Raw genomic sequence first — 23,526 nt, forward strand, 5'->3', positions numbered from 1 at the left:
CAGTTGCATTCTATATCTAGACGTAAGGGGTGGGTTATCTATGTACACTTGGTGGATATTATTGCATGTCGTGCTTTCGGAACAATCCTCACTTGCTCGGCTCTGAATACTTGATTCCAGCACTGGCTTGGTTGGTCGGGAAGACCAGCATCGAGGCAATATTAACGTGAGGTGGGCGTGCTGCTACCCATACAATCTCTTCGGCAATGTCCTCTGCTGTGACTGAATTTGGGTGTGAAGAGAAGTTCATTGGTAAAAGAAGGGGCACTCACGGGGTTGAAGGCCTTGATAAACTTTCTTGGCTGCACTAGTATCACCTCGATATCGGATGATAGAAAATTCAGTCTCGACCATGCCTTGATGGGCATCAGATGAATATTTACGGACAGTGGTATGAAGTGTTACCTGGCTGAATTTCCGTAACTCGAATGGGTGTGTTGACAAGTTCACGCATCAAAGAGCCAGTGAAGGCATTGACGGCATGTTTAGTTGCTGTATAGATGCTGCCTCCTGCGTATGGCTCGATGCCTGCAATTGATCCAAGGTTAATGACATGACCAGATTTTTTGGCTTTGAAATCTGGATCGCATGATCAATGAAAGATGAGTGTTAAAGCACGAAAATTCGCGCACCTTTGACCAAGAGCTGGGTCATAGAAATAAGGCCGAAGACATTGGTGGCAAACATGCTGTCTATGTCTGCATCGGCGATCTCTCCAACGTGCTCAACTCCCAAGACGAATCCAGCATTGTTTACTGTTGCGAAGGCGTCAAGTTATATGCGCATAATAAGGAAGTTGAGGATCTACCAAGGATATCAACATCACGAAGATCTTGGGGGACCTTGCTCCACAACGCGGCAACCTGTGTTCTATCGGACACATCCAACTGCACGGTCGCGAACTTCCCACCGTCAATAAGACCAGATTCCTTATGGGCGGCGAGACAGGCGTCTGAGACGCGAGATAGAGCGTCTGCACGCCGAGCGACTAGGATGACGTTTGCGCCACCCTGGAGCTATTTTGAGCTGTGATTGTGAGTGACATGAAAAGAGCGCACTCTGGCGAATAAGATGGCCGTCGCCTGTGAAGACAAAATGAGTAAGTGAAAGGGGAGGACAGAGGGGAGAAACCAACGGCGCCAATGCCGCTACTGGCACCGGTAACAAGGACTGTTTTTCCTATGAGACGGGACGCGTTGAAAATGGACATGATGATGGAGTGACCAGGAAAGGAAGGGACCACGATGCGCCGGCTCGAGCAAGCCAAAAGCTGACAGCGATGAGCGACCTCCCAATGCCCAGGCTGTGGCCAAGTTTACTCTCGTGGTTGGATGGCCATGGAATGGAGACATCTACACTCCCAGTCGAGCCCAGAGAAATTCCCGGCGCTGGTTATGGTCTTGTCGCTGTTCGTCGCATTCCCCCCGCAACCCCTATTTTCATCGTGCCTGCCTCCGCCCTGCTCAACTGCAACACTCTTCAACCACATTATCCACCTAAGCCTGTCCTCTCTGGTACACAGCTCGTCTCCCTACATTTACTTCTCTATCGCCCCCTTGATCACCTCCCTTCCACGGATCCCCTCTTTGGTCCATATATCTCCGTCCTCCCCAGCAGCTTTCATGCCCACCCCTTGACCTGGTTGTGGAAAGAACGCGTCGAGCGTAATGAAAATTCGGTTGAATCCCATCTACTAGCCCTCCTCCCTCCTCGTGTCGTCCGCGATCTTGAACGAGTTGCAACAACTTTTTACGCTGACTGGGAAAAAGTTTCCGCATACCTAGTTCGTCTCACGTCCACTTACCGTATTTATTACTCTAGGCTGATTCGTGAATGCAGCAAGAAAATTCACATGTCCAAGCCAAGATGTCGTATCGCCCTGCAGAAGCGCCCGTCTCAAACGTTGACTTACAACGGAACTTTCTCTGGGCATGGCTGAACGGTCCGTACCTCTGCTCTCCCTCGGGGTCTAGATCAGCTCTTACTATATGACGCAGTCAACACACGGTGCATATATCACCGCCTCAAAAAAACTCAGTCTGACCCCGACAACATGACACTCTGCCCTATATTGGATTTTGCAAACCACACCACGCAATCAACGCCTTTGTCGACGCCCAAAAACGTCACGAACGTGGCCCCAGGTAAGAAAGGAACGGAAGATCTTACCTTTCTTTCGCCTGGAGACAACTGGGCGTTGCCTGGCCAGGAGTTATTTTTGAAATATGGGTCACATTCGAACTGCACACTTTTTGTGGAGTATGGTTTCCTCACTCGGGCGACAGAGCGCGAGTTACTTGAGGGAACCGCTCAAGCCGACGTTGACGTCGGGCAAGCGATTGAGTGGTTGATCGAGGGAAAAGGCAACCTTGGACTGTGGATGAAGGATTGGCTGGAAGCGGAAGGGTATTGGGGGTGCTGTCAAACCAGACCATTTGCTGCATGATGACTAACCATATTTCACAGAAACTGGTCCATACATACGTCTCCAGCGCCGGCCCATCCATCGTATCGCCTCATCACGACTCTTCGGCTTTACCATGTCCTGTCAGAACTGGGCGCTGACTCCGACCTTCCCGAGAACTCAGATGAGGTCCTCGACGAATGGAGGAAGGCGACGCTCGGGGAACGGGAGATCATTTCAGAACAAAATGAGGCGTTGTGGAAGGCTACACTGTTAAGCATCTGCAACGCAATAATCCGGGAGGCCGAGGCCGGAGTTGTTCAAGTAAAAAGAAGGGCTTCTGAGTGCACGGTTGACTGGGGAAAATGGATGTACGAGAATATTGAAATGCTTTGGAAAGAAGAGTTGCACACAGCAAAGGCTGTGGTGAGGTGTATCGAGGAGGACGTCCAATTTTAGATACATGTCACGTGTCAGGTCAACATCATTGACTTACTATACTTGGCATTCATCTTGATCCTTCACTCTGTTTTCCCATCTCTGCGTTCCCCTTCACCATGGCCGTCGAACCGTTGCTCGCCACAAAGGCGCAGCGGGCATTTATAGGGACAGGTGAGCATCACAATTTCGGTTTGGACCTGCTGACAGTCATTCCTTTCAGTAACAATTCGTCAGTACCAACTCGTCCTAGCTTCAACGTTCTTCACTGTTGACATGATGATCCACAATAGAGGCAATCGTAGTGTTGGTGATGGTTGGAATTACCTTCAATAAGGTCTGCAATACCTTTGATTTTCTTGCTAGCGGGACGTTTACACCGCAGCATTAGGTTGATGAGCATGTTGATTTACATGAGGGGAAATATACGGTACATGTCTCCCTCGTCACGACGTGGGACAAAAATTCACGTTTTACGCAGACCTTACCATGTTACTTGGCCCTTTTTGCATTGGCAGAGTGTGTCATCCTTCTCTTCGGCCCGATAACGTTATGAACAACTGCGCAGGCTCTTCGAACTTTTCATGGCATTTGATGCCTTGCGCCTCCGCAATATCATCCAGCTGATAGGACTTTTAAGTGCGTGGTAGAAGACATCGAGCTTGGAAATATGCTTATTGGGCTGCCGTAGTTTTTCATCTCGCACTCGTGGTTTCTGCGGCCCTTCAGGTTCACCAAACAAAATCAGCTCTCGTTACGCTTGGAGATGATTGTGGTTCAGAAGAAAGCTTCACTGTGCGTGATACCCTTTAACTTTTATCGGCTGCAAGTCATGGAAAAGTAGGACTGTGGCGGTTCTGGAACGCTATGGGCCAAGATTCAACCTTTCCTTATTGTTGCACCTTGCGTCATTGGGCTCTCCTGGTTCCTTATGATCTTCTTCGTTAGGAAGCTATACGCAGAGTTTGGGTCAGAACAGTCATCTTTTCTTTCCCTCTTCGGATCTCATACTCCTTCACTTTTGCAGTTGGGCAATTTTCCATGTTGTAGGCGCCAACCCCAAGATGAAGAGTGCGTCTGAACTCCAGCCGCTTTCATTCGGAAATCATATCTAACATGCCTGGTTAGCAATGTATCAATGGTACCAGATCATGATCTGCCTCCTCAAGTTCGATTTCTTCTTTTTCAGTGGTGTTACCATGCAGGTGATTTATTTACTTCAATATCATCATCATAAGATCTATTAATCAATGGATAGCTTCTCATCGTTGTACTTCAACGCAACTCGGCGGAATATGGTGTTACAATCGCTGCGATTCCCGTGGTCCTTATCCTGTTAATTCTTTGTGGCTTGGCGGTACAGCGCGAAGTGAAGTGGTACGAGGCTATCACATGTGACCTTGTAGCTCACCTGACGCTTTCGTTAGGATAATGTCCATCTCGTTGGTGATGATGTTGGCGGCTTCGAGCTACTGTGAGTTCATATGCGATGTCATTCGTCATACTGCTAACTCGTCCTCTCTTTAAACCCAAGTTTGTGAGTGAATGTTTTGTTAAACAGCTGTCCCTTCTCAACCACGATTGAAGTATATAAACTCGTTCGATTTTATGAACCTTCATCCCAAGCCCAGTACCAAACGACACGAGCCACTCTTACTGTTTTCAGTGCGTTTACGTCTTTTGACATGACAGCTGATTGCTTAGAGAAACCCATAGCGATCGTTGCCTTCATTTTACTTATTGGGACATTTGCTGTGGGCCTTCGATGCTTCGCTGATTTTGACCGAGGGCTGCAGGCTTCCAAAATCAATGGTAAGGCTTTGGTCTTTTTCCGCCATGCTATTTAAACTTCCTTTCTTTTTCAGCTGTCCCTAGTCGGCCAAAACTTGCCGGCGAAAAGGCCAGCTCGAATCAAGCATACCAATCAGGGGCCCCACTAGGCCCTCGGATATCCATTGAATGATTCGGACAATACCCTCAGATCTATTGGTTGAATTTAGGTTGGATTTATATTCCTTTCTGCGAGTACCCCGCAATACGCACTCTATTACCACATGCTATACCAAAAGGACCGGCCCTAGTAAGTACTAACGGTACAGATTGTTGTAATCTTTATTAGCTGGTTGTCATTGGCCAGTGTACTCTCGTTTTACCTTATGAAGGAAATTTGGACAATCTTCATGCGTGTGGAATTGTATTGTTGTTTGGATGTGTCTCCCTGGCCCCGTCATCTTCCATCCAACTCATTTACTCTGTGCCTTCATCAACATCGTCGAGAATGGGATGGCCAATCCTATTACAAATGTGGATGACCGTCCTTGACAGAGTAAGTACACTTTCAGCTCTATTTTGTGCTCTCACAACTTGTACAGACAAATATTATAGTTACAGGAATGACTGCTTGTTTCGTTCTTTACACAAGATCGGCAGGCGTCGCCTACTTTTCCATCGGAGCTGTCTTCTGTAGTCTTACGGTCAAGGTCGTGAAAAGGGTCGTCCGACAACCCCGACCTCCGCCAGAAGCAGTCCTGCGTCGAAAGGCAAAGCAGTCCTACGGGTAACGTGGAGTCGCATGAGTTATAGGGTCGAGGCTTACAGCCTTGATTGCAGAATGCCCAGCACCCATTCAGCAACAATAACTTTCTTTGCGGCTTACATACTCTTGGCCGCGACCTATCTCCCCGTCCACCATTCCCTTCCATTGAATTCTGCTTCAAGAGTGGTACCAGTTCTCATCATATTTCCCTGGGCAGTAATGATCATGATGTCAAGAGTGTGGCTTGGACACCACACATGGGCGCAGGTGTTGGCAGGGAGTGCTTATGGAGTTGTCTTCGCGTCTGTGTGGTACGCGTTGTGGACGGGTGGATTAGATGAGTATGGAAAGGTGGTGGAAAAGGAATTTGCTAACCGGATATTTATTTAAATAATTTAATTAGACGCGTTGAGTGACTCTCACGTGAATCCTGTTGATATAGCGTTACGGTCACGATGCATCTTCGTGCTTAAGTACCACCAACATGGACAACAACGATCCAATAACCCTGTTCTTTCCAGGGGAATCCTCAGTCGACCTATACGCTGTCCTGAATTTGAAAGAAGATGCCAGTCCAGATTCTATAAAGAAAGCTTACCGTCGTCTCGCCCTTGTCTACCATCCAGACAAACATGCCACAGCGGCTGAGCAGGCCAAGGCAGACGCGTCGACCAAATTCCAGCAAATTGGTTTTGCTTACGCTGTTCTTAGCGATGAAAAGAGAAAAACACGCTACGATAGGACTGGAGAGACAAATGAGGGTTTTGAACTGGGTTCAGGTGACGATGGGTGGGAGACGTACTTCCAAGATTTGTTCGACGGTGTCACTCGCGGCAAACTTGACCAAATGAAGAAAGAGTACCAAGGTCGGTACCTATGTCCTTACCGCCGGTTTCCTCTCTCTGAAATGTGGCCAGGCTCTACAGAAGAAGTTGAGGACTTGAAATCGGCCTATCTTGAAACGAACGGCTCTATTGCAGATATAATGACTTACATTCCGCATTCGACTTACGAGGATGAGGATAGGCTCACTATCACCATTTCCTCCTTAATATCCCAAGGCGAACTAAAAACAACGCCCGCTTGGGAGACAGGTGTGAAGGATCAGAGGGCCAAATTGGCGCGTATGAAGAAGGGTGAGAGGGAAGCAAAGGAAGCGGAGAAGCTCGCGAAGGAGCTAGGTGTTTGGGATGAATTTTATGGGAGTGGGAAAGCCACGGACCGCAAAAAGGCGAAAGAGAAAGGCAAGGGGAAGGGGCAGGGCGAGGATGCAGAACACAATGATGAATCCGCCCTTCAAGCCCTCATTTTGAAGAAGAATAAGAAGAATATGGACGGCTTTTTCGACAGTCTAGCAGCGAAATATTCTGAACCTAAAGCAACATCCCGGGAAAAGGGGAAGAAGAGAGCGCACAGCGCGGCTGATGATGGAGAGCCACCAAACAAAAAATCTCGGCGTGGCGTTCCACCTCCTCCAGAGATCGACGATGCGGAGTTTGCGGAATTACAAGCAAAACTCTTTGGTGGGAAGCGGAAGGTCGATATCCCTGAAGCAAATGGGAGGATCAAGCGAAAGGGGAGGAAAGCGAAATGATGATTTTTTAAATCTGCACTTTTCTATGAAACCCCCTTTTGTATTCTTACTCGTAATTCCACTGAATGCTAGATGTATAATTTACAATTCTAAACCTGCGATTGATGAAGAGGAGGGTATCAAAGGTAACGAAGATGATCGATACCCAGGCTCCGTCGGGCATGAATAATGGCCACAAGCTCTTTTATGCTTTCCTCCAAGATGACGACATTATCGAGGAGTTGCGACAACGTCACCCGCACTGTCGTCCCAGCCTTATTTCCGTCATCCACATTCTCGCCCGCTTCCCACTCGTCCGTTTCCTTCTCGACCCAGCCAGACCCGAAGACGTCTTCTTCAACCGACTTCCACGCGGTCACTTTAGAGGGGGTCCATAGAGCTGTATATGGGACGGGGGCAATGAATGGCTCGACGCTGATCGACCCAGTTTGCTGATAGTGTGCGCCGAAAGGACTGGCTGGTGTATTCTTTGAGGGCGCTTTCTGAGGCGTCGATGGCTCTGGCTGAGGTGGTCGGACGGCTTTGCTTTTTTTTGGCGTCAGGAATGATACGAAGGACGAGGCCGATGCCTTTGGGGGCTTGAGCTTCGCTTTTGGAGTGATGTCAGACGTGGGTAGAACCGGCTTTGACTCGTCAACGATATCCAGCGAAAGATGGAGGGCATCCGTCAAATTTTCCGAGAAGAGAAGCCCTTGCCGTCTCTCGAGTAAAAATTTGTCAAAGTCATCCACTAGTTGTCGGTATCGCTCAAGTTGATTGATAAGACCATGGAATATGGTGTACAAAACCGGTCGAGAACTGTCATCCATACTTGCAGCTGGCAGATAAATTGTATCATTAGCCAGCTTTTCCTCGATGAGGAAGTCAATGGAACGGTCATCTCCGTCGTCGTCCTCTACGTCCTGAACTGCGCTTTGTACATCGGAGGATGTGTCATCGTGGGCAACAGTTAACCAGCCAGCAAGTGAACGATAAGGATGAATCGCCAAAGTAGCTAATACCCCCGTCAGGGTGATGTTGAAGTCAGGAGTGTTCGAGAAGAAAGCCCTCATGGACTCCAAAAGACGAGAAAGTACGGGGTCATTGGGGTTTAAGCGATGCTTGAGTGGCCGCGTTGACGCCGCTTCATCAGAGTTCTGACACGCTAGCCAATATACTGGCTGACTTTGGACTGAAATAAGTGCGTCCCGAAGATAGTGGTCGTATCCCGTACTGAAGCCGTCATTTTTGTGCGATGAATCAACGCGAGATATAAGAGTGAGATAAAGTCCCATTTCACGCTCGTGGGTGGAGTAGGTTGTATCAGGCTGAGAAAACATTGAGTCATTCGTAGAAGAAGAAAAACTGGTCTCATCTTCTTTCTCTTCTCCAGGATACCGAAATGATTCTTCATCATCCTCTTCAGCAGACTCAAATAAATGCGTTGATTCACGACGCTGCTTGAGCAAAACAAGACAAGGAAAAGCGGTTGCCATTGGATCGGGTATTACGAGAAGAAGCCGTGCGACGGTCAACTCAGGATGATAAACGAGCATTGATTGCAGAAGTTGTAGGGCGGAGGTTGCTGTTGCTTGAGATTTTGATCGCAGGTTGGAAAGAAGAAGATCTCTGAGGGTAAATCGGCCCATAGAGGTAAAGTATTCTGATGGTTTTCTGGACTCGGGTGCTTCCATTTCTAATAGCACCATTGCACTACTCTTCCGCCTTCTGAGTTTCGCGTTTTTATCATGCGAAGACCCAGTTTGAGGCGGAGTAGAACCCAAATTTAACATTGCATGTGGGCGCTGCCTGTGTCGGGGCTCATCATTGTCTTCGTTGATGAGAAAATTGACAAGTAGGCTGGATAGGGGTCCTGGTTGAAGGGTCCTTATCATGATCTCGATATATGACATGACAGCGACGGCGCTCCCATCCGCATCCGAGCACTCCAAGATGGAGGGGTATAACACATTTTCGAGGAATATACGACGGACGGCGTCTAAGATAGACTGAACGATGGCCGTTCCGACCAGTGCCGACGCATCGACATTATCATGAGAGACGTTGCGCCTCAAAACATCCTGGAGAAATTCCAGCAATTTTAGGAAATGATCTAGTCGTGACTTGAAATCAGAGTTCTGAGCATCTTCGATACCCATTGCACGATTTCTATCCTTCAAGGCCATGAGCTGTTCGTTCTCGTCTTCAGTCTCCATACCAGTGCTACCAATCGTCATTGTGTTGCTACTTGGATCTGACGACGATTTTTGAGGGAAGAAGCCGAGTTTCGAAGGGAGGAGAGAATATACGGCGCCTAGACCAGCACCCAAAACCTCGGAAAAATCGCCGTCAAGGATATACTCAGCAAGTGCCAAAGCGGCGTCGTTAACGGGGTCAGAGATAGGTGTGTCTGGAGAGTGTAAATTTTCATCTTTGGATGATCCAGTTCCTGACTCTCCCGAGGACATGGCGACATCCATTAGGAAAATTAGGCCTGCGCGAGCAAATTCCCCTATCTGTCCTTCACGATGGACAAAACGAAGAAGGTAATTAAACAAGAGGAATTCATATTCCGGTTTCTTTGCCAAAGAGGGGGCTTGAATAGAAGTTATGGTGGCTTGAGAGGGGCTAGGTGAGGTAGAGCGAGATGGCGACGACGGCTCGTCGACCTTATCTTCTTCCGCAACATCAATATCCTCTTCCTCTTCCTCCTCTTCTTCCTCCTCGACAGAGAACAAGGGCTCGGATCGATACCAATGTTTATCATGGAAGAAGATCATAAGAAGCTCGCGATATGTCCGAATACGGCTACACAAGATGCAGAGGAGGTTGACCACTGAAGGATTGAAGTGAGGCAGGCATCGGTCCTGAATAAAAGCCTCACGCACAATCTTCCTCGTGTTCAGAGGGCTGGCTTTTAGCCGCGTTGCCTGCAGCACCCATAACTTTGCTTCGTCCATCTAATTGCTCTTGCAAGTCGTCCCCCACGCAATTGCGGAGGAGCCTTAGCACCGCCCTGTGAACTGCAGAATGTACCAGAAATTGCTCGTCCAACAGTACCACCATATTCTGTACCGCGCGCAAAACTTCTGCTTGGATGCCTGATGGACGATCGGCTTCACTGAGCCGAACGAGCGTCCCAAGAACATCTTGAGACAACCGTAAGTCAGGCGTGAACAAAAGCGGAACTCAACGTACCGTTCTTAAGGAGGTATTCTAAGCAAGCACCAGTGCCTCTATCACAGACTGAGTCCACATTCGCGATCTGACGGAACGATGAACACACCCCTCTTCTGTTCTTGTAGATTCCCAGACAAGCGAATCCACCATCGAACGTAGATGTGAAGGCACGTCAGTTGAGCTTATCCCCTTTGTCAGTTGGCGTTCATCTGGTTGAAGGAGTGTATTCTGGGGGCGTTGTTCAATAATAACTCAGACAACGAAACAAAAGTGGGGCGATAACCTTGACAAAGTTCCAGGATTTATGGAACTCTTGTGCATGATCTATGGAAATTTTGGCAGCCGGCTGGACTGACGTTCTCAGAAATTTTGAAAAGTAGTCCATTCGACGCGTCAAAGAGACAGAGAGAAGGAAGAGGTAGCCTTAAATGAATCACATGATGCTGATGGCTTTCAAAGGGAATTTTGAGGGAATTACATTTGTCGATCCTAAATAAATCAAAGCATTGCCTAGGGTATGAAGGAATCCTGCTGGTACGGGTGGGTATTCTATCCTGATTATGTACGCCGGGCAACAGGCTGATATCTAATGCTGATTATGATACATGGGACGAAGGAGTGTTATGGGTGGTATGTACAGACATCACCGTCCTAACCGTTGGGCCTGGGGAGGATTTATTGATAAGTCACCGTGATGCGAGTGGGTGGATAGGCGTTAAATTGTTATATATTCCTGCAGATGGAACAATCAAACGTGATTCGATCCCGCATTAGAGCGGCTACAGGTATCGTCATTAATTGATATTCGTCAAGCACAACGCAATTGGACTCACGCAAAACGATCAGCGCCGCGAGGAAGGCGATCACGACAACGTAAACAATGGTATATTTCATGACCTAGGGTTAGGCGATAAGATAACCATGCGAGGGAACACGAGGCTTTACTTACGATCCATCTTCGTTGTCTCTTTTGTTTCGTGGAAAAGAGTGGAGCTCGTATTTGTTTGGAAGGTCGGAGCCAGACTGTTCATGAATTAAACAATATGAAAGCGAGGACGAGTGGAGGGACGTACACAGCATGGTTGAGTGCAAGCTATTTGCATACGGTATCAGGATGGGCGGTGTCAAGATGAGCAGCAGGACATGGCCAAGTAGGAAATCTGAACCCCAGAGCGACATCTCGACGATTTTAACAATGAACTCTCGTGCAGGTTGTGACATGGCGGAGTTACCCAATCCCCGACCATACCATTTGCCAGTCCACCATGCACGATTCGTTTCGTCGTGTTTGAACTCACGGGTCAAAAAGACAGCGATAAGGATCTTTTGGACAGTACGCTGGACGGCAATGATCGCTATTACACCCAGGACGGCGTGCGAGGCGTCCCAGAGCTCGAGGAACCACTACGACACCCTATGTCAGCAATAGCCCACCATAGTGTAAATCAAAAACGTACAAAGAACTCGAAAAACGCTACCAATCCAAATAGGCAAAGGGTGTGAGCAACAGTGGCCATAACTGACCCGAACTTTGCCCAAGATTCCATCATAGGCCCCAGGAACAGGGAGATGAAAAAAAAGGAGATGAGAATTGCAGCGTTCCACACGACAGGTCCGATGGCGATCACGGCGATTCGAATGAGGGGACTGGGATGTTGGTTTCCGTCTTTGTCCGGGAACGATTTAACAAACATATACGCCACCACGAAAATGATGGAGCTACAGATGGGCCACAGGACTTCTACAAAAATGACCGATCTCCAGCTTGCTCGAGGAACATCACCAGAGAGTTTCTCTGAAGGGTGTCCCAACTTTTTCTTCTTGTAGCCCGTGATCATAGTACGCGACAAACGGCAATACCCGTACCAGCTGCTTGCTTTCGTCCGAGAGTTGCCACGCGACATCCACCGAAGGAACTCGCGATAGTCGATTATGAAGTCGGCATATGAAAATTGATGGGGGTTGAACAAAAAGGGGGCAATGCATAGAGACAAGACCGAAAGCCAGAAGTAAATCAGATGGGGTATCCAGATTGACATTGTGGCGTAAAGCAAAATAAGCAGATTTCTCATGCCCATGTAGATGCTTGGTCCAGCAAAGCGGGAATAGAGAATGCTGAACGAAATACGAGTGGTGGCAAAGCCACGCCCTGTCGCAATATATCGGGCACCACCAAAGCTAAGATTGCTTAGGATAGAATTCGAGTAGATTTGAGTCGAAAACACTTCGAATATGGGCGACAGGGATAAGAAATGTTTGCCTAATCGAAGCAGGGCTTTGCCGGTACCACGTTCTACAAGTTCTAGGTTCAACAACTAAGTGAAAGGCACTTCAAAGGATGAGAATCAAAACAAGTACCTTGCAAGAACAGCGGCAAGAACGCAATGCCGAAAACCAAAAATATAGAGACGATGCAACGCCTGATCCAATCGAACACAGGAATGAGATTATAGCACCCAGGTTGCCCACCGATCACGTTGCCTTGAGAATCTACTCGACAGATAGCCAGCTGCTTGTTGAGTGTTCCGATGAAAAGCACTAGAAAACGTTCAAAAAAGTGGAGAAAGGTTGAAATAAAAAGACTCACAGGTTACCATGAAAATCTGGATGGACTTGATAACAAGAATATTGTTGATGTGGAATCCAGGATGACCATAGTAAAACGTGAGGAAGCGGTCGATAGGTAGTTGAGTGCCGAGGTAATAATACTCTCGGCTTAGCATCTGCTCTCCCATTCCAGTCCCAATCTTGGTCTGAAAATTCAGGATCGTCCCAAACCCAAGATCGCGACCTTTGCCGCATTGATAATACTCCGAATGCTTGATTCGACCTCCACGTCCAAATGCGTTCATACCCGCAAAAATATCCTCGTTCAAATGCAACCCCTTTTGCGCCTTGGACACACCCCCACGAGTATTCATGAAAGTAGCGTTGAGGAAATCTGGATGGCCATAATGCAGCTTGCCACCAATCCAAGCCAGGGCACGCGCTGTCAGTGTACCGAATGTTTGTTCCTTGCCGGCAGCGATATCTCCAAGAACACCGATATTTTCCGAGAAGATGTACTCGCGGGTACCAACGATGGCAACAGGGGATTTGGAAAACTCTTTGTGACCCCACTGAGCATACGGACTCTGACTCGAGATGGATAATTCTTCAAACTCTCCAAGGATATTGCGAATCTTCAAACATTCTTCCAAATAGTTATCTTGATTAGCATCGATAAGTTGCAAATATTCTCCACGATAAAAGATCATCGCATGGTTCTGGTTGTCAGACTTGCCATCTCCAAGAATTGGATTTCCAGGAAGCTCAACACGGAATTTAGGCTTTCGCTTGCCAGTTTTCTCGTCAATTTCCGAGTGTCCATCAATCAGCGCAGAGAAAAGTTTTGATTCACCCCCCTTGGGACCTGGCTCTTCATCGAGGTAAGCAATCTGCAGATCGGGGTACGCCCTCAATAGGAATTCGGCATTCTCTTGTTCCTCCTTGTTGAATTTGGAGAACCGTTGCATAGAAATGGCAAACTTGAATTTACGTCGTGCCATGCGCTCAAGTTCGCGCTCAAGCCGCTCAGTGTTCCCGCCAAAATTGTGCACGATGTCCGGATTCTCAACTCTGTAGAGCAATTTAATCGCTTTGGAGTAGTTCATCATACCGGAGACTGTGCGATACAAGGTCTGAGCGCGCAAAGACGCCCAAATGCGCGTGCGAAGAGTGTATTCAGGGGAGGAAGTCTTGAAACCGATGCAGTAGAACGGAAGATCGTCGGTCTTGGAAGTCTTCTCATTTGCCTGGCTTGTCGTGCTGTCAGCACCTTCCTCTGCAAGTATCTTGGTATCTTTGACAAAATTGTCCCACTCGACAGGGTGCAGCTGTTTCAAATACTCCAACAGTGTAACGCGGGTATTTTGGTCCTCCTCCCTAATGATTTCGCGAAGACTCAACAAAATCTTTTCCGAATAATGTGGCACGAGAACCGTGAAAGTGGGCATGGCGTCGACGGGCAAGGGCTCAGGAAGGGCGGTGGTCAACGAGGACGCAAAGAAGGAAATACGGCGTTCAGCTTCGCCACCCGGTGGGAAGAAATTGCCCTTGAAACCATTCTGATTGGTGAAGAAGGGAGGAGCACGTAGGGTTCGGCGGCCATCAGCACCATCCACTTGATGATAGAGGAGGCGCTGGACATGATCAATAGAGAGTAAATGCTCGCGATACATGGAAATGATGACGGCATTCCAGATCTGGGAAACCAACACTTTGGGCTTGTATTTAACCTCCATCTCCGCCGTCGCCAACAATTTTGCGTAAATTCTCTTTGGCAGTCTGGTGAAAATGTCCTTCCAAGGCGTCCAGATGGACAAGCCGAGTGAGAACGAGCGTCCGATGCTGAAGATGACAATCCATATGATGTACCACAAATATGTATCCAGGAAGAAGAGCACTAGATCCATCACATACATGATCGCAAGGGTGAATGGCACTTGGTTTGTGCACAGGGCATTTCCGAATAGTTTATCGTTGCAACCTTGAACTTTCGTCCTTGCCATGACGGCAATGGGGCTACTGAACGAAGACGTCAAGAAGAAGTAGGATTCGGCAAACTTGCACCCAAAAATGAGAAGCCAGAGAGAGATGGAGGCACTGCGGGCACTGCGTGCCAAAGCAGGATAGGATGCCGTGAAAGTTTGGGAGGCCATATATTTGCGGGACTTGCCTGCTACGCGGTCACCAAACATCCGTCCAGAAGGAATGAGTCCAAATGCAATGGTGACCACGACAGAGATGAAGAATTGTACGATGCCGATGATGAGAGGAATTTGAGTCTGAGCGGGTCGATCGTCCACCATAGCAATGTAAAAGGTCGGTCCCGCCGTTAGTGCAAGAATGACCAGGAGGAAAATGAAACGTGTAGTCAAATGTGAGGCATTATTCCAAGTGGTAGGAATGTATGAGAATTCGGCGATGGTTGCAAGGAGCATGATGATAGTGGACACGGCGCCTCCAAGAGCAACGGCAGACCAAGTCATCGGAGCTGAAGGAGTGGCTTTCGTTCGAGGGGCGTAGACTTTCGGAGAGTTGAAAGCTGTGTAAAAGTAGAAAACGGAGACGTGTAGGATCCAGATACGATTGAAGTTGACCAATAGATGGGCTGTAGAGCGCTTCTCGAAATAGGTCTTGAAAAAGACACGGTTCCACTCTATCTTGCTAAACTTCATAAAGCGTTGAGAAGGTGGAACATCAACAAGACGGGTCTGTGATAAGATATATTCAATGGAAGTGATTGTAAAAGGATAAGATTCGACGCACATTATCCGAGAGAACAATCTTGGCGAGACCTTCCGGATACCAGAACAGTTGGTTGACATCATCATAGCCAATGATATCTGCGTGATCCTTCTCCTTCCTCACAAACTTTCCATCAACGACTTCATAACCCTGGTCTCGCATGAAGCGGTAAAGAGGTTTGATGACGGTGTTGAGGTAAAGCCCCTCAGGTACTGGCTCGACCCTGTTTTGACACTCTGGACTACGGTAATAGTCGTCCGCGCATTTGAAAATGAAGCACAGAGTCTCCGGGACGAATCGAACGTTGCCCCCCTCTCCCCAGCACAAGAGATACAGGGCTATTTGACGGAGACGGTCATACTGGCTCATGTTGTTCATGGCATTTCGCCAGCGGTTGAGTGCACTGTCAAGTGACTTTGCGCCTGCAGGCTTTCCGCCGCCCTTGACGCTCTTGAGACGTTGAAGACCGGGATTCTGTGATTGACCGACGGCATCATCGAGGTTGAGCTGAGCAGCAAAGTACCACTTGCGGTAGTTGGCATGTTGTCCGCCAATGTAGTCTGCATGAAGAGTGATGAGAGCCTGATTTGGGCTCATACGGGATGCGCGAGAATCAAGAAGATGCATCGTGAAGTCGAACTGCAAGGTAAGAGTGTTTTTTTATATGAATAAAATTAGCTCGGAAATCGGAGGAAACATACCATATTCCTCATTGAATCTCTCTGAAAACCAAACTTCTGAGTGAGGTCAAGAAAAATGTCTTCAATTTCCTCGGTTGACATCGGTATTTGACGATCCGCAGACCAAGCGGGATAATGTTCAGTGGAGCCGAGACCAGGGTCAGCATAAGGAGATATGCTTGGAATACTGGCATGGGAGTCGACTGAGGGGTCATATCGACGACCGTATATCTCGGAGCCGGTATCGCCTGAAAGTAAAGTTGTAAAGAGCGGCAGAGGCGGCGCGGCGGAAGAGACTTACCACTAGATTGATCATAGAATGCAGGTGCACCTGCAAGTCGCGTTGTGCTAGAATTCATTGAGTTGTAATGGTCGCTCATATCTGACTCTGCATCATAGTCTCGGCGAGCAATGGGGAAAGAGGGACCCGGTCTTGGGAAGGCGGGACCATTATTATGAATGGGGAAGGAAGGATTATTTTGAGGTGGGCGTTGTGCAAAGGGGTTGTTGCGTGTGTCCTGAGGTGGTGGAAAGCCTGAGGGGGCAGACATTAGAGAAAGAAAGGGGATAAATGAGAGAACAGAGGAAAGAGTGTTGACGCCAGCGATGAGGAATACTTAGAGAGAGGGAGAGTGGGAGACTCGGACAGGGAGATGATGTGACCGTCAAGAACGTGACCGCATGACAACACTAAATAAATAAATAAATAATCTATCATGGTTCCGTCTCTTGTCTATTATTGTCTTCACCTTCTCTCGAATTCACCAGATCAAGCACATCTCCTCAATCTCCGCCTCAACTACCGTTCTTCCCACTTTTCTATTCCAGACAAATACCTCGACCCTCGTCTCTGGGCCACCCTCGTACAGATCTATAATGGTCTGCCTACCTCTCTTTCAGTCTACAATTTACCATTCGACAATCCCCATCTCAACCTCCTCCAGCACATTTCCAATACATCCCTCTTTTCCCTCGTTACCATCCTTGAATTACCCGGTTGTTCCCAGGTAACCGATGTCACAATAACACGTCTTGGTGCCCTTCATACCCTCATCGCATTGGACGCGTCCAGCACCTCTCTCACCCCCTATGCCATCAGAACTCTGGCAGCTACCCTTCAAACCGAGGAATTGTCTCACAGAGGTCCATGGCCTTTGCGAATTTTGCGTCTTAGAAACTGCAAGAACATCACAAACGACGTCTTCCCTCATCTTGCAAAGTTTGTTCTGTTGTCAGTTATTGGTTCGTTCCAAACCTATCATGCCCCAACTCGCACCAACTTATTTTTTTTAGACCTTAGAGGTACCAAGTGCTCCTCTATTCCACCTGAATTCAACCAGGGGAATGAGCAGGTTTTGTACCACCCATCCTCACTCTACACTGCTCTTTCTGCCCTCCAAAAACTTTCACCCACCCTTCACTCCTCAAAAAACCCTTTCACACTCCAAATCACAACTTTTAATGACCCCCTAGCCAAGCCCCAAACCAAAGTCTCCACCGTCGCGCCTCAGAATTCTTTTGCTGTGATTCCTCGCAAGAAAACGGGCTCTCAATCTAGAAACATTATCATTGGAAACACAGCAACACTTTTCACGGAGGAAGAACAAAGACAGGCTGGATTTTATTCTAGAAACAAACAGGGCAGTTTCAGTCAGAGACCAAAAAAGCGTGACAACCTGTCGTCGTCCCCGCCTGTATACGACCCCGATCAGTTCTTCCTTAATGAGGAGGTGGAAGATGAAAGCATTCACGAACATTTAGACGTGGAACGCGATAGAGATACTCAACGGCACGAAGAAAGGGACGCTCGGCAAATTACAGCTCATGCGTTCTTCGCTCGCCCTCAACGTCGTATAGGTCAACTTCCAAAGGACCCCGGTGAAGCAAAGTTAATGTTGTACCGCGAGCCGCTGGCATGGTCGCACCTTGCAAAGGTTATGTCAGGCATTCAGAAGAAGGAAATGATACGGATAAAGAAGAAAAAAGAGGAGAGTGGGCATCCAGAGATTGCTGTTGTCGACCGGAGGGCAGGAAAAGCGGCGGCTGCGAGGCAACAGCTGGGAGAACTTTTGGTAAAACGCGCACATGAGGCTGTCAACACCGTACCGCAGCAAAACCAACCTCCACCCAGACACCCAAGTAGAAATCCGTTTAAGCGTAAATAGAGAGAAAAAAATGCATGATCACGTGGCGTAATGAACCGCGTTCAAATGATTCTTTCGGACCTACTTGGCTTGAACGCCCACTATGACGCGGACTCTCCATACACTGACCCATCACTACAAACCCTCTCTAGTCCGGCAAATACTGCGCAAGACCCATCGGTTTCGCTCCCTCGCAACTCTTGCTCCCCGTCCCTATACCTTTCACATCGCCGCAAGCTGGGCAGGAAAAGTTGAAGACCACCGAATACGAAAGGTTCCCTTTCCTCCGGATACCCCCATTGGATCATGGCGGGATAAAATGCTTTCACGTCCAAAATCAGCTTATAATAACAATGACGCAGGCGAAGACTTCTTTTTTATACAAGAGGTAGGCACTATTCCTCCTCCTCCCTCCCCGCGTCACCCGTCGCGCAAGAGGAATAAGATGATCCAGGTGCGCGAGCGGGCGCGCGCGCGTCATCTCTATTTCTTGTTGCTCAAAGTCCCTTTTTGACAGATGCGGAGCCAGTCAGTAAGCGTTCTCCTTCCCGCCTTTCAAGATGTGCTCCGGGTCCTTAACCCTTTCTTGTCCGTGTTAAGGGCGTCTCATTTGGCGTTGCGGATGGGGTTGGCGGATGGACGGACAGCGGCGTCGACCCATCTCTCTTCTCCCAAGCTCTTATGTACCACGCCCACCGTTATTCGAGAAATGCTTGGGCGGGAGAGCCCGAGATTGACCCCACCATGGACTATGAGGAGCGCGAACAGATAGAGGGCTGGGAGATGACCCCATATGAATGTCTGGATTTGGCGTATGGTGGTGTCCTTCGAGAGCGGTTTGTTCAGGCTGGTAAGGATCCGTTTCTTCAGATTCTACATATAACCAGCGTTAACTCTTTGCTCAGGTTCAAGTACAGCGTGCATTATTAGCCTAAATGCTTCTTCCGGAGTACTTCGCTCGGCAAAGTAAGTTTTTTGCAGCCTCGTGGATTGCTCTCTTTGACCATTCCCTTTATAGTCTGGGCGATAGTGGTTTCACGATATTTCGGGGTTCAAATATGTTATACCGACAACCATCACAAACACACTTTTTCAATTGTCCAAAGTGAACACCTCTGGTACTCGTCGTTTAATTGCTGAGCTGACAGGGTATCATAGACAGCTGACAAAACTTCCTGCCAATTCCGGTCGCAGGTTTCCTCGAGCTTGCGTCGATTCCCCAAGCGAGGCATCCACGCACCAGGTGAAATTACGAGATGGCGACATCATCGTTGCCTATGTATGTCCCTGATACCAGCCTCTTCTCCCAGCCCTGACGGGTTCAATGCTTCAGACAGACGGACTATCGGATAATGTATTCCCCGATGACATGGCAACTATATGCTTGCTCGCTTCCCGGGCTGGCGGGTCCGAGGACGTACGGGTGCAAGCCATAGCAGACCGTATGGTTCATTATGCGCGTCTATGTATGGACAGCAAAGACAGAGTTAGCCCATTTGAGAGTATGTTGAAGCTTTTCGATCAATCCTATCGCTGACCCAAACACCCAGGAGACGCAGCTCGACAAGGCATGTTTTTCCGAGGCGGAGTACGTTGAGCCCCCCATTTTCTTCCTTGTGCCTTTTGCTTACTGGATGTCTTCATGTAATCACAGAAACCAGATGAGTAGGTTATTTCACAGTCAAAGACAAGAAATAGGGCTGATTTGATTCCAGTGTTACAGTTATTGTTGCCCTTGTCAAGGAGACGATATGAGTCGTCACTCAACCTACCCATGGTCGCATCGCATTGTTAGTTTAACGTTTTCCGTTTGCAATGATTCTGGATTTAATCTACAATTACATACACACCCTAGTCTTCGAAAAGCACATCAGACCAAACCGATAACCACGGCGGCTCCTCAATTCGGTCAAATACCTCGCTCAATGAAGCTCTCAATGACTCCTGCGGGCGTAAGTGGGTATTCCTTCAATTGGACCTCCTGATCAACCAAAACGGTGTTGGGTTGGACAAAGATTTTGCGGGGCTTAATAAACGTCAGAATTGATGGGCGTTCGTATGAGAGTTTCCCAACATACCAGCTTTTTTCGTATTACGAGGTCCCTAATTTCGCCCTCCCAAGCCGGATCCGGTTTGGTTAATTTGGTATAGAAACTCCGCGCTCCAGCAGCATCTGCCGTGCTCTTAAGGACTTGAAGCTCTACCAAAAGCTTCCCGACGACCTCCTTTCCGCGCTCAAGAACAGACTGCCGATCGACCTAAGTATAATTGAAATGTCAAAATCGGAACAGATACGTCGGTGACCCCTCTGCATACCTTGACGTAGAGATTCTCCAGCTCACCCACGGCATTCCTAACCTCCTCAAGTCGAGCAATACCTCCTGCTATCAAATGCTGGGTGATGCCTAGCCTATTGAGTGGAATGAAATGAAATGGTCGGACTGGAGAAATAGAAAAAATTAATACCGAGCTTGCATGTGAGCTTGACCATGCTTCTTCTTAGCAGGATCATAGAACTCGAGAGCCCTCAGCCCAGCTCTCGCCATGAGCAAGAATGTGATGTATTGAATGTCGTCGATCTCTTGTTTGTCCGTGTACTTCAAAGGAACGCGTCAGTAAATGCACAGACAAGTCGCAACATAGCACTCACACTGAAGATCTTGAGGATATCGAGATTGCTGACCACTGCCGATCCGAGGCGACGCCCGTATCAGCGCAAAGCCCCCATTCGGAATTCAACTCACAATAAAGGGCAACCGTCTCCGCGCGGCATTCTTCCATCGATGAGGACACTTCTCCCAGAACAGAACCTGGAGTTTGGCCCGGTTTGTACCAGGATGTGCTATCGGGAAACGTCAGAAACATGCCAGATTTATCGGTTATGAGGTTGTCACTGACATTGACTTGCCAGTCAACGGATCAACAATCTTTCGAAACCGCTCATCAACCTCTAGACACACCACAAGTAGACAGAAACCTACCTTTGAGGGATCGAAATTTTTCGATCCGTCCGCATACTCTTCAAATAGTTTGCCGGAACCATGGCCGAGTAGTTCGTGGTTGGCAACCTGCAACTCGAAAGCCCTGCTGTCCCAAGCGTGGTAGAGCTCAACATCATCCGGATGGATGAAAGTCAGCTCCTCGTCTAAAGAAGGACAAGTAAGTCATCACTTGTAGCTTGTTACGTTTCATGACGAACTCGGGGCTTTGGCTGCCAGGATGTTCTGTTCAAATGTCACGAGATGCTTGATAATTTCGAAGAGAACGTCCTTACGGCAAGGGAAACATTCTTGAAACCAGTTGACTCTCGGACATCATAGTAGTTCTGATGCAAGAATCATTAACAAACAAGCAACGCTATAAGGGGAGGAGCTAACGGGGATCTGCAAAAGAAACGTCCAACAGCGTTGAACGAACATATTATCTCCTGCTTACATTGATTCCAGCAGGGATGCCTTTGAGGCTGTCAGTCATTTCAATTCAAACAAAAGTTTCGTTGTGCGAACCTCCAGTTGCAAAGGATACAATTTCCAAAGCGGTGAAGTCGGGCTTCCTGAAAACGTCAACCTCAAAATCTTTACCCCAAGGCAAAACTTTGATGAGTTCAGGTGCACTGGACACAAGCACGTCATATTTCGAACTGAGCTCCTTGTTGACGATGGCAGTAAAACCTGTCGGCGCCATGAGTGAACTTCTTTGAGATGTCCAGAGTAATACAACCTTCCCATTCCGCACGTCCGCCGTATGGATCAACATACGTTTCGATAAACTGTGGGGTGTATAATCACTAGAAGATTGGGATAATCACAGTTTCAATGCTCACCCCAATGTAGGATTCCACCACAGGCCCAACATCCTTCACCCACCATTTGGAAGCATCTTTGTGATCTTGAATGGAGCCAGATTCGAACCTGAGAATATATGTGGGAGGGGCCATGATATACAGAGTGTGAATTTACGATTTAATATAGCCTTCGATCATGTTCGTCTGATTCTCATTGGCAGCATATTTCTTAGCCTAATCAAGGGGACAGATCAGGGATGGTGCGTGTAGGCTGGTGATGAGCATACCTCTCGCAGTGAGTTAACAACCGCAGTAAGCTCCTCAGAGAAATCGCCGTATTGTATCTTGAGTTGTGCGGCCTTGGCTGGATGTTCAATCTCAAGCACAGCAGGTGGCTGAGGATTGGCAGATGCTATCAAGAGCGTAAAATCTCCAGAACCGTGCTTAACGACGCTGTAACTGAGCATTAAGCATGGCATTGATGAGTTGCTTAACGATTGACGGACCGTGTGTTAAGTACGTCAACGCCCAACTTCTCGGCAGCAGCCTGAACGGATTCAACTTCATCGTCGTCGATGGGCTCACCAAGGTAGTAATTTGAAATATGTCCGATATTTGGCTTGCCAATGAAGAGGCTGGGTTCCGGGGTGATAGCGTAAATGTGCGCTTTCAGCTACGTGAAACGATGAGAGCAACGCAGAATTTTCATGATAATGACGACTGACAGTGTTCCAGAGGGGTAAAGCCTTGGTACTGTTCGCGGAGTGAGAAACGACAGCCTCAAATTTCTCAGAGGAGACACGAGGAATTATCTTCGTGAAACCAAAGGTTTTGAAATTGACGAGGTTGCTCAACACCTGTAGTGTTCAGTAAACAACAGATAGAAACCTTGAAAGCGTAACGTTACATACCTGAGATGTATATTGTAACAAATCCTCCCATTCCGTCGAGGAGAGTGCAGCATCCGTTTGAAGCTTTGCCAGATCGGCAAGACCATTCGCATCATCGCTGAAGGTAAGAATTATCAGATCGTAAAGATCTTTCGCCTGGGGTGTCCATTGGCCTGAGTCCAGTCTGGGATAAGTCCCAAATCGTGCACCATCAATGATCGTCCTCACCCTGTATGATTCGTGCACCAGCCCAGGACGCCTGCGACAAGAAATGCGCGTATTTCTTTTCCTCGGAGCTTAAGGTCAGAAGTATTATAAGCGTGGCCAAGAACACTGAAAAGATTGCTGAAACCTGAGCTGCGCAAAGGACTTGCCAACATCAAGGCTGCATACAGGTGCTGAGCGATCAGCAAAGAATCTTTCAGTGTGCGTCACAGTGGCGCTCATATTTCTAGTGCTTGACAAGAGGAATCGAAGTCGATGTGGGGGCAGGATTTGGTGAGAAGAGCAAGAGTTCCAATCCTGGCGCAGATATGTTGACGCTCAAGATCTCTCAAGATGTCAATCATTATCAGCACGATGCGAGACCACGCGGACGATGCATCATG

General features: G+C 48.1%; 10 protein-coding genes across 10 annotated transcripts; 6 read left to right on the plus strand and 4 right to left on the minus strand.

The window, feature by feature from the left end:
- On the minus strand, positions 1 to 1,210 carry LACBIDRAFT_182360 (uncharacterized protein; the record flags this gene model as incomplete). The annotated part of the gene is made up of 7 exons (XM_001875349.1): positions 1 to 222; positions 273 to 356; positions 406 to 579; positions 633 to 755; positions 809 to 1,010; positions 1,059 to 1,082; positions 1,136 to 1,210. 7 exons carry the CDS (start codon positions 1,208 to 1,210, stop codon positions 89 to 91), a joined length of 816 nt encoding a protein of 271 aa, XP_001875384.1. The 3' UTR covers positions 1 to 88.
- An 84-nt stretch (positions 1,211 to 1,294) lies between these two features.
- Positions 1,295 to 2,863, plus strand: LACBIDRAFT_305970 (uncharacterized protein; the record flags this gene model as incomplete). Its single annotated transcript, XM_001874812.1, has 4 exons — positions 1,295 to 1,783; positions 1,840 to 1,942; positions 1,998 to 2,415; positions 2,467 to 2,863. The coding sequence occupies 4 exons, from the start codon at positions 1,295 to 1,297 to the stop codon at positions 2,861 to 2,863; spliced, it is 1,407 nt and encodes a 468-aa protein (XP_001874847.1).
- A 98-nt stretch (positions 2,864 to 2,961) lies between these two features.
- LACBIDRAFT_305971 (uncharacterized protein) lies at positions 2,962 to 4,805 on the plus strand (the record flags this gene model as incomplete). Its single annotated transcript, XM_001874813.1, has 14 exons — positions 2,962 to 3,016; positions 3,066 to 3,074; positions 3,136 to 3,179; positions 3,234 to 3,361; positions 3,411 to 3,481; positions 3,534 to 3,637; positions 3,687 to 3,811; positions 3,870 to 3,913; positions 3,971 to 4,047; positions 4,101 to 4,219; positions 4,270 to 4,316; positions 4,430 to 4,507; positions 4,559 to 4,654; positions 4,708 to 4,805. 14 exons carry the CDS (start codon positions 2,962 to 2,964, stop codon positions 4,803 to 4,805), a joined length of 1,095 nt encoding a protein of 364 aa, XP_001874848.1.
- A 406-nt stretch (positions 4,806 to 5,211) lies between these two features.
- LACBIDRAFT_244075 (uncharacterized protein) lies at positions 5,212 to 5,768 on the plus strand (the record flags this gene model as incomplete). The annotated part of the gene is made up of 2 exons (XM_001874814.1): positions 5,212 to 5,399; positions 5,453 to 5,768. Coding segments are annotated over 2 exons (504 nt in total), but the record flags the coding sequence as incomplete, so codon positions are not given.
- An 86-nt stretch (positions 5,769 to 5,854) lies between these two features.
- Positions 5,855 to 7,050, plus strand: LACBIDRAFT_187731 (uncharacterized protein). Its single transcript, XM_001874815.1, has 2 exons — positions 5,855 to 6,244; positions 6,296 to 7,050. Exons 1-2 carry the CDS (start codon positions 5,863 to 5,865, stop codon positions 6,970 to 6,972), a joined length of 1,059 nt encoding a protein of 352 aa, XP_001874850.1. The 5' UTR covers positions 5,855 to 5,862; the 3' UTR covers positions 6,973 to 7,050.
- Positions 7,051 to 7,091: 41 nt separating this feature from the next.
- Positions 7,092 to 10,516, minus strand: LACBIDRAFT_305973 (uncharacterized protein; the record flags this gene model as incomplete). Its single annotated transcript, XM_001875350.1, has 5 exons — positions 7,092 to 9,787; positions 9,840 to 10,100; positions 10,150 to 10,187; positions 10,238 to 10,359; positions 10,415 to 10,516. The coding sequence occupies 5 exons, from the start codon at positions 10,514 to 10,516 to the stop codon at positions 7,092 to 7,094; spliced, it is 3,219 nt and encodes a 1,072-aa protein (XP_001875385.1).
- Positions 10,517 to 10,591: 75 nt separating this feature from the next.
- LACBIDRAFT_187667 (1,3-beta-glucan synthase) lies at positions 10,592 to 16,241 on the minus strand. Its single transcript, XM_001875351.1, has 9 exons — positions 16,122 to 16,241; positions 15,442 to 16,059; positions 12,719 to 15,386; positions 12,490 to 12,669; positions 11,589 to 12,433; positions 11,205 to 11,535; positions 11,081 to 11,154; positions 10,965 to 11,028; positions 10,592 to 10,910 (listed from the first exon to the last, which is right to left on the minus strand). Exons 1-9 carry the CDS (start codon positions 16,200 to 16,202, stop codon positions 10,855 to 10,857), a joined length of 4,917 nt encoding a protein of 1,638 aa, XP_001875386.1. The 5' UTR covers positions 16,203 to 16,241; the 3' UTR covers positions 10,592 to 10,854.
- Positions 16,242 to 16,816: 575 nt separating this feature from the next.
- LACBIDRAFT_305975 (uncharacterized protein) lies at positions 16,817 to 18,265 on the plus strand (the record flags this gene model as incomplete). Its single annotated transcript, XM_001874816.1, has 2 exons — positions 16,817 to 17,342; positions 17,394 to 18,265. 2 exons carry the CDS (start codon positions 16,817 to 16,819, stop codon positions 18,263 to 18,265), a joined length of 1,398 nt encoding a protein of 465 aa, XP_001874851.1.
- Positions 18,266 to 18,347: 82 nt separating this feature from the next.
- On the plus strand, positions 18,348 to 19,999 carry LACBIDRAFT_305976 (uncharacterized protein; the record flags this gene model as incomplete). The annotated part of the gene is made up of 10 exons (XM_001874817.1): positions 18,348 to 18,716; positions 18,762 to 18,776; positions 18,845 to 19,094; positions 19,150 to 19,210; positions 19,263 to 19,349; positions 19,403 to 19,523; positions 19,578 to 19,746; positions 19,795 to 19,832; positions 19,899 to 19,909; positions 19,960 to 19,999. The coding sequence occupies 10 exons, from the start codon at positions 18,348 to 18,350 to the stop codon at positions 19,997 to 19,999; spliced, it is 1,161 nt and encodes a 386-aa protein (XP_001874852.1).
- A 154-nt stretch (positions 20,000 to 20,153) lies between these two features.
- Positions 20,154 to 23,365, minus strand: LACBIDRAFT_244681 (uncharacterized protein; the record flags this gene model as incomplete). The annotated part of the gene is made up of 21 exons (XM_001875352.1): positions 20,154 to 20,270; positions 20,323 to 20,502; positions 20,567 to 20,654; positions 20,711 to 20,841; positions 20,948 to 21,086; positions 21,182 to 21,192; positions 21,226 to 21,389; positions 21,444 to 21,468; positions 21,519 to 21,569; positions 21,622 to 21,627; positions 21,680 to 21,699; positions 21,751 to 21,915; positions 21,962 to 22,013; positions 22,068 to 22,155; positions 22,204 to 22,262; positions 22,316 to 22,481; positions 22,535 to 22,663; positions 22,725 to 22,885; positions 22,940 to 23,091; positions 23,147 to 23,214; positions 23,271 to 23,365. The coding sequence occupies 21 exons, from the start codon at positions 23,363 to 23,365 to the stop codon at positions 20,154 to 20,156; spliced, it is 2,067 nt and encodes a 688-aa protein (XP_001875387.1).
- Between the last annotated feature and the right edge of the window lie 161 nt (positions 23,366 to 23,526).

Source organism: Laccaria bicolor, genomic scaffold (genome assembly GCF_000143565.1).
Source record: "Laccaria bicolor S238N-H82 LACBIscaffold_2 genomic scaffold, whole genome shotgun sequence".
In the NCBI taxonomy this organism is placed as follows: Eukaryota; Fungi; Basidiomycota; class Agaricomycetes; order Agaricales; family Hydnangiaceae; genus Laccaria; species Laccaria bicolor.

Excerpts from the sequence above, each read along its gene's own strand:
- LACBIDRAFT_187731 (XM_001874815.1), top strand. The coding sequence starts at position 5,863 with ATGGACAACAACGATCCAATAACCCTGTTCTTTCCAGGGGAATCCTCA. Across the intron at positions 6,245-6,295 it reads AATGAAGAAAGAGTACCAAG|GCTCTACAGAAGAAGTTGAG; the intron begins GTCGGTACCTAT and ends AAATGTGGCCAG.
- LACBIDRAFT_187667 (XM_001875351.1), bottom strand. The coding sequence starts at position 16,202 with ATGTCAACCGAGGAAATTGAAGACATTTTTCTTGACCTCACTCAGAAG. Across the intron at positions 16,060-16,121 it reads GAGATTCAATGAGGAATATG|TTCGACTTCACGATGCATCT; the intron begins GTATGTTTCCTC and ends CTTACCTTGCAG. Across the intron at positions 11,536-11,588 it reads TAGCGTTTTTCGAGTTCTTT|TGGTTCCTCGAGCTCTGGGA; the intron begins GTACGTTTTTGA and ends AGGGTGTCGTAG.